The 8,329-nt window shown below is 50.6% G+C and overlaps 1 protein-coding gene across 1 annotated transcript in view; it reads left to right on the top strand.

Annotated features, from left to right (window-relative positions):
• The first annotated feature begins 2,530 nt into the window (after window positions 1-2,530).
• The window catches only part of LOC142906746 (LIM and senescent cell antigen-like-containing domain protein 1), a 42,122-nt gene continuing 36,323 nt past the window's right edge, over window positions 2,531-8,329 (top strand). Inside the window, exons 1-2 of the mRNA XM_076055158.1 lie at window positions 2,531-2,756; window positions 7,424-7,537. Coding sequence (XP_075911273.1) covers window positions 7,440-7,537 — 98 coding nt within the window. The 5' untranslated portion in view covers window positions 2,531-2,756; window positions 7,424-7,439. The remainder of the gene's footprint in view (window positions 2,757-7,423; window positions 7,538-8,329) is intronic.

Below are 8,329 nucleotides of genomic sequence, written 5' to 3'. Positions count from 1 at the left end.
ACTGAGACACAGAAAGAGACACAGAGACACAGACAGAGACACAGAGACAGACAGAGACACAGAGACACAGACAGACACAGAGTGACAGACACAGACAGAGACACAGAATGACAGACAGAGACACAGACAGACAGAGACAGAGTGACAGACAGAGACACAGAGACACAGAGTGACAGACAGAGACACAGAGGCACAGACAGAGACACAGACAGAGACACAGAGACGCAGACAGAGACACAGACAGAGACACAGAGTGACAGACAGAGACACAGACAGAGACACAGAATGACAGACAGAGACACAGACAGACAGAGACACAGAGACAGTGACAGACAGAGACACAGAGACACAGAGTGACAGACAGAGACACAGAGGCACAGACAGAGACACAGACAGAGACACAGAGTGACAGACAGAGACACAGAGACACAGAGTGACAGACGGAGACACAGAGACACAGACAGAGACACAGACAGAGACAGACAGAGACGCAGACAGAGACAGACAGAGACACAGAGTGACAGACAGAGACAGAGACACAGACAGAGACACAGAATGACAGACAGAGACACAGAGACACAGACAGAGACACAGACAGACAGAGACACAGAGTGACAGACAGAGACACAGAGACACAGAAAGAGACACAGACAGAGACACAGACAGAGACACAGAGACACAGACAGAGACACAGAGTGACAGACAGAGACACAGAGACACAGAGTGACAGACAGAGACACAGACACAGAAAGAGACACAGACACACAGAGACACAGACAGAGACGCAGAGACACAGACAGAGACACAGAGTGACAGACAGAGACACAGAGACATAGATACACAGAGTGACAGACGGAGACACAGAGACACAGACAGAGACACAGACAGAGACAGACAGAGACGCAGACAGAGACACAGACAGAGACACAGAGTGACAGACAGAGACACAGAATGACAGACAGAGACACAGAGACACAGACAGACAGAGACACGAGAGTGACAGACAGAGACACAGAGACACAGAAAGAGACACAGAGACACAGACAGAGACACAGAGACAGACAGAGACACAGAGACACAGTGACAGACAGAGACACAGACAGAGACACAGAGACACAGAGTGACAGAGACACAGACAGAGACAGACAGAGACACAGAGTGACAGAGACACAGAGAGACACAGAGACACAGACAGAGACACAGACAGAGACACAGAGACACAGAGTGACAGACAGAGACACAGACAGAGACACAAACACACAGAGACACAGACAGAGACACAGAGACACAGACAGAGACACAGAGTGACAGAGACACAGAGACAGAGTGACAGAGACACAGACAGAGACACAGAGACAGAGTGACAGAGACACAGACAGAGACACAGAGACACAGACAGAGACACAGAGACACAGAGAGAGCGGCTCCCAACTCCCAGGCTGGGACCAGCCAGGGAGAAATTTTGAAGAATTTTCTCGCTGTGGTTTTCACACCTGATGATGATTGCTGCTCGTGTTGCAGTCGAAACGTCGCGAGAATTTTATTGTTTTATATTTTTATTATTTTATTGTTTCCCTTCTACGTGGTGGTGACTTTACCGAAAGAACCAAGAATATGAATCCCTGCCCTCACGAAAGCTTTAAATTAAAAAAATGTCTAATAGTGTTATTGTATTTACATTGCTCTGTTTATTTATTTTGTTTATCTTTTCTTGTGTATCTCATGGTAGAGTTTAGGGATGTATAAAGTACAACCATAACCACAATCATATAAACAGAAATCTATTTTAAAGCAATATATTGGGGGAGGGGACATTTTGAGCATATTCATTACAATTACAACTCCAACGCTTTCTCTCCTATACCACCGTGGTCTTCAACAAATAAATGTAACATCCACAGTACGCCGCGTGTGTGTGTATTGTATACAAATACATGTATATAAAACAAGCGACGTTTCGGGCGATAGACCCTTTTTTAAAAAATCAGCGCCTGAGGAGGCACGAGGGCGTGGTTTAGCTGTCCACGCCCACATTCCAGCCAGAGTCGCTCACCCATTGGCTGCCGGTGTCGCACAAGCCCCACCTCCCTCATGACCATAGAAGGCAGACCACGCCCCCCTCTTCCGCCCCGAGCTGTCCACATCCCCCATTGTACACCTGGCCCCACCCCTATTCTACATCCGGCCCCGCCCCCACCTGGCCCCGCCCCCAGTTCCCCACCTGGCCCCGCCCACATTCCCCACCTGGCCCCGCCCCCACTCATCATCTGCCCCCCCCACTGTACACCTGACCCCGCCCCCACTCTCCACCTGGTCCCGCTCCCCCATTCCCCACCTGGCCCCGCCCACATTCCCCACCTGGCCCCGCCCCCACTCATCATCTGCCCCCCCCCCCACTGTACACCTGACCCCGCCCCCCACTCTACACCCGGCTCCGTCCCCATTCCCACCTGGCCCCGCCCACATTCCCCACCTGGCCCCGCCCACATTCCCCACCTGGCCCCGCCCACATTCCCCACCTTGCCCCGCCCCTCCCCACTCTCCACCTGGCCCCGCCCTCACCTGAGAGAGTGGCGAGTCAGCTGCGCGTGGCCGAGTCGAAGGCGTCCGCTGGTTTAGGGGGGTCCACATCGCCCCCCCCCCCCAGCGTTAATTACCGTAATTACCGTAATCACCGCAGTCGACGTGGTAATTACCGTGGTGGTGGTGAGGGGGCCACTGGGAGGTGAGGAGCAGCGACTACAACGAGGAATACGGTAACGGATTGACCATTTGCACTTGATGCTGCTGCTGTTGTTGCTGTTGTTGTAAACCGGTCCTGGGCCTCCCCTAGGTCGACTCAGCCTCAAATGAGCACCTGGTGCGGTGTGTCGTAAACAGCGCCAACTGGGGAGACAAAGGCGGCCGGGCCTGGTGGTGCTGGGCACCCACCCCCTCGTGTGCCACAGTGCCGGTAGCCTTCACAGATGCTGCTCGCTACTCACAGCACTTGCCCCTACAGTCTGTTAGAGGCTACACGGGGGACCTTTGTCTGTGTGTCTATAGGTGCTGCTCGCTAACAGCACTTGCCCCTACAGCCTGTTAGAGGCTACACGGGGGACCTTTGTCTGTGTGTCTATAGGTGCTGCTCGCTACTCACAGCACTTGCATGCGCGGTCGTTACGTCACGTGAGACTCTTTGAGCGTATAGTAGTGTGTAGTGTATAGTGTAGTGTATAGTAGTGTAGTGTATAGTGTAGTGTATAGTAGTGTAGTGTATAGTGTAATGTATAGTAGTGTATAGTAGTGTATAGTGTAGTGTGTGTAGTGTATATTAGTGTAGTGTATAGTAGTGTATAGTGTAGTGTATAGTAGTGTGTATAGTGTAGTGTATAGTATAGTGTAGTGTATAGTGTAATGTATAGTAGTGTAGTAAATAGTGTAGTGTATAGTATTGTATCGTAGTGTATAGTGTAGTGTATAGTGTAGTGTACAGTAGTGTAGTGTATAGTGTAATGTATAGTAGTGTAAAGTGTATAGTGTAGTGTATAGTATAGTGTAGTGTATAGTAGTTTAATGATAGTAGTGTATCGTAGTGTATAGTGTAGTGTATAGTGTAGTGTATAGTAGTGTAATGTATAGTAGTGTATCGTAGTGTATAGTGTAGTGTATAGTAGTGTGTAGTGTATAGTGTAATGTATAGTAGTGTAGTGTATAGTGGTGTAAAGTGTAGTGTATAGTGTAGTGTATAGTGTAGTGTATAGTAGTGTATTGTAGCGTATAGTGTAGTGTATAGTAGTGTATAGTGTAATGTATAGTAATGTAGTGTATAGTGTAGCGTATTGTATAGTGTAGTGTATAGTAGTGTATATTAGTGTATAGTGTAGTGTATAGTAGTGTATAATGTAGTGTATAGAGTAGTGTATAGTGTAGTGTATAGTATTGTGTAGTGTATAGTGTAGTGTATAGTGTAGTGTATAGTCGTGTATAGTGTATAGTAGTGTGTAGTGTATAGTGTAGTGTATAGTAGTGTATAGTGTAGTGTGTAGTGTATCGTAGTGTATAGTGTAGTGTATAGTGTAGTGTATAGTAGTGTATCGTAGTGTATAGTGTAGTGTAGAGTAGTGTATAGTGTAGTGTATGGTGTAGTGTATAGTAGTGTAGTGTATAGTGTAGCGTATTGTATAGTGTAGTGTATAGTAGTGTATATTAGTGTATAGCGTAGTGTATAGTGTAGTGTATACCGTAGTGTATCGTAGTGTATAGTGTAGTGTATAGTGTAGTGTAACGTAGTGTATAGTGTAGTGTATAGCGTAGTGTATAGTGTAGTGTATAGCGTAGTGTCTAGTGTAGTGTATAATGTAGTGTATAGTAGTGTAGTGTATCATAGTGTATAGTGTAGTGTATAGTGTAGTGTATAGTAGTGTATAGCGTAGTGCCTAGTGTAGTGTATAATGTAGTGTATAGTAGTGTGCTCACACGCCAGCCGCACATCCGTCTGTCTCCACGGCACCGCCTCGCTAGAACAGCCGGCAGGCTGTCTGGCTAGCGGCGTATCAGCTGGTCGAGACGGCTGCGACGGACCGTGGACACGGCGAGGGGATCCACTTCCCACGACAGCCCCGAGCCCCCCGTCCCGGGACCCTCCTCTTATCCTCCTGGCGTGGCCTCGCCCCGCCCTTAACGGCAGCTTCTCGGGCGTCCGGATCGACGCCTTCCTGCACTTGCTCCTTCGATGTCCTTCGGCTGACGCGCGTACTGTCCCCCTGCTGACATTACCGCTTCCCCGTCAGCACCCCGCGTTATTACACTACATCACCCCTCCACAAACCCCGTAAAAAAATAAAAAAAACACCCCAGTCGTCCCAGGCCGATCTTACGATCCGGCAAGGAAAGTGGCCTGGTCTCAGTTAGCTGATGAAAGTTGCAAGCGGGAATTTCGTCATCGCTTGCGGCTGGAATTGGCATCGTCCCCGACTGCTCCTGATGTCGAGGGTAAATGGGCGAGGTTTAGGACTGTGACTCATGCAGCTGCAATGGCTGCTTTGGGTACGCGGTCCAGACCTCCCCCAGAGACCCTGGCTGACAGAGGAGGTGTTCAGGATGGTTGAGAAAAAGGGACAGGCCCACTGTCATCAGCTACAGAATCCCACGTCAGAGAATGAGGAGGCTTACCGCAGCCTTCGCTCGGGGGTTCTGAGAGCCGTGAGGCGCTGCAAGGATGGGTGGTGGTCGCGGGTTGCTGAGGAGATGGAATCTGCCTCAGTGGCCCACGATCACAAATCGCTTTTTAATTTCATCAAAAAAGTAACACACCTATTACCATCATTACGGGAAAGAAAGGTGATTCAATCTCCGACCCCCGGAAACAGGTTTACAGATTTGCTGAGCATTTCTGTGAGGTCATGGGGGAGGGGAAATCCCTCAGCCTGGAAAAAAAAAACATCGTAGGACAAAGTAGGGATGACCCTGTTGAGGCTGCGGTGCCTCAAATATTGGAAGAAGAAGTCATCTGTTGAGGAAGTACTGAAGGCGATCCAGAGTCTGAGACCAGGAAAGGCACCAAGTGAAATGCTGAGGGAGGGTGGCGTTTGTGCACAGACTGCCCTACATGACATCATAACAACAGTCCGGACCACTGGATGGGTTCCACAGGATTGGAAGGATGCCCTGGTGGTCCCCCTCTTTAAGGGGCATCTCACAAGGATTATTCAACATCGCCTTGCCAGGCACGCTGAGGAGAGGCTTGCGGAGCCTCAATGCGGTTTCAGGAAAGGGCGATACTGCACAGATGCCATATTATCCGTCCGTCTGCTACAGCAGAGGTATAGGGAATTCCTACAAGACCTACATCTCTGCTTTATTGACCTGGTCAAGGCCTATGATACCATCAGTAGGCATAGGCTTTGGGTTGTTCTGTGTGCTTTCAGAGTCCCTGACTCTGTTCACAATCATTCAGGACCTTCATGATGGCCATTGGGCCCGGGTAAAACTACGTGGCCGGGAGTCAGAGCCATTCCCTGTACACCTTGGGGTGCGACAGGGATGTCCTCTGGCTCCCACATTATTTAACATCTATTTCAGCTCGATCGATGCCCAGGTGCGATCAAGGGATGGCTCCGTGTTGGTCAACCATGTTATGTATGCCGATGATCTGGTAATTGCTGGTCACTCGGAGGAGGAATTGGAGGTGCTGCTGCTGAGACTGGAGCTTGCTACTAGGAGGGGGGGGCCTTACCATCAGCCCCACTTAAACTAAGCACCTGCCTGGGTGTTTTGTACCATCGGACACTACACCCCCACAACTCCCAATCGGTGATGGGGCAGTTGTGGAGAGAGTGGAGAGTTTCCCATACCTGGGCAGTGTGCTCATGACCGGCTCTAGTTTGACAGCAGAATTCTCGATCCGAATCAGTCGAGCGGCAATATCTTTTAATCGGTTGCATAACGCTGTGTGGATGCTACCTGGTCTGTCAACAACGGGCGGAGCGCCGGGTGGCTAAAGCACAGCAAGTTGGCACAGTAGGGGGCACAGGTGGTGCATCAGCCACTCATCTCAGTCGGTCGACCCGTGGCACCTGCTGGGTCTGTCCCGTGACCTCCTGACAGCGGGCGATCGACACTTCACGTGGCCTCAACATGCACCTAGCCTGGCACAGGCGTCGTGGGGACGTCACTGCCACTTAGTGGCGAATGGCGGTTGTTGTTGTGTGTGCATCTCATTTGTCTATACCTGTGTCTCAGCTGTTTGTGTGTGTCTCACCTGTGTCTCACCTGTGTGTCTCACCTGTGTGTCTCACCTGTGTGTGTGTCTCACATGTGTCTCACCTGTGTGTGTGTCTCACCTGTGTCTCACCTGTGTGTGTGTCTCACCTGTGTGTGTCTCACCTGTGTGTGTCTCACCTGTGTGTTTCTGTGTCTCACCTGTGTGTCTCACCTGTGTGTGTGTCTCACATGTGTCTCACCTGTGTGTGTGTCTCACCTGTGTCTCACCTGTGTGTGTGTCTCACCTGTGTGTGTCTCACCTGTGTGTGTCTCACCTGTGTGTTTCTGTGTCTCACCTGTGTGTCTCACCTGTGTGTGTGTCTCACCTGTGTGTCTTACCTGTGTATCACCTGTGTGTGTCTGTGTCTCACCTGTGTGTGTGTGTCTCACCTGTGTGTGTGTGTCTCACCTGTGCAGGGTAGGTGTGGTGAACATGGCTGCACCTCCCCAGCTGCTAGGAGCTGGAGAACTCCCTCCTGTGTGTGTCTCACCTGTGTGTGTGTCTCACCTGTATGTGTGTCTCACCTGTGTCTCACCTGTGTCTCACCTGTGTGTGTGTCTCACATGTGTGTGTCTCACCTGTGTCTCACCTGTGTGTCTCACCTGTGTGTGTGTCTCACTTGTGTGTCTCACCTGTGTGTGTCTCACCTGTGTGTGTGTGTGTGTCTCACCTGTGCAGGGCAGGTGTGGTGAACATGGCTGCACCTCCCCAGCTACAGGAGCTGGAGAACTCCCTCCTGTATCGGAGGAGACACAAACACGGCGATGTGGCGGAGGCACGGCCCAGCCTCGTGTGAGAACTCACACTCACCTGTGTCTCTGTGTCTCACCTGTGTCTGTGTGTGTCTCACCTGTGTCTGTGTGTGTCTCACCTGTGCCTGTGTCTCACCTGTGCCTGTGTCTCACCTGTGTCCATGTGTGTCACCTGTGTCTGTGTGTGTCTCACCTGTGTCTGTGTCTCACCTGTGTCTGTGTGTGTCTCACCTGTGTCTGTGTCTCACCTGTGTCTGTGTGCGTCTCACCTGTGTCTGTGTCTCTCCTGTGTCTGTGTGTGTCTCAGCTGTGTCTGTGTGTGTCTCACCTGTGCCTGTGTCTCACCTGTGTCTGTGTCTCACCTGTGTCTGTGTGTGTCTCACCTGTGTCTGTGTCTCACCTATGTCTGTGTGTGCCTCACCTGTGCCCCTGTCTCACCTGTGTCTGTGTGTGTCTCACCTGTGCCTGTGTCTCACCTATGTCTGTGTGTGCCTCACCTGTGCCCCTGTCTCACCTGTGCCTGTATGTGTCTCACCTGTGCCTGTGTGTCTGTGTATCACCTGTGTCTATGTGTGTCTGTGTGTGTCTGTGTGTGTCTCACCTGTATCTGTGTGTGTCTCACCTGTGTCTGTGTCTCACCTGTATCTGTGTGTGTCTCACCTGTATCTGTGTGCTTCTCACCTGTGTCTGTCTGTATCTCACCCGTTTCTGTGTCTCACCTGTGTATGTATGTGTCACCTGTGTCTGTGCGTGTCTCACCTGTGTCTGTGTCTTACCTGTGTCTACGTGTGTCTCACCTGTGTATGTCTCACCTGTGTCTGTGTGTTTTTCA

Source organism: Petromyzon marinus, chromosome 70 (genome assembly GCF_048934315.1).
Source record: "Petromyzon marinus isolate PM22_M1 ecotype Great Lakes invasive population chromosome 70, UKy_Petmar_22M1.pri1.0, whole genome shotgun sequence".
NCBI lineage: Eukaryota > Metazoa > Chordata > Hyperoartia > Petromyzontiformes > Petromyzontidae > Petromyzon > Petromyzon marinus.
The sequence above is the reverse complement of the archived record's forward strand: the minus strand, read 5'-3'. Positions and strand labels throughout refer to the sequence as shown.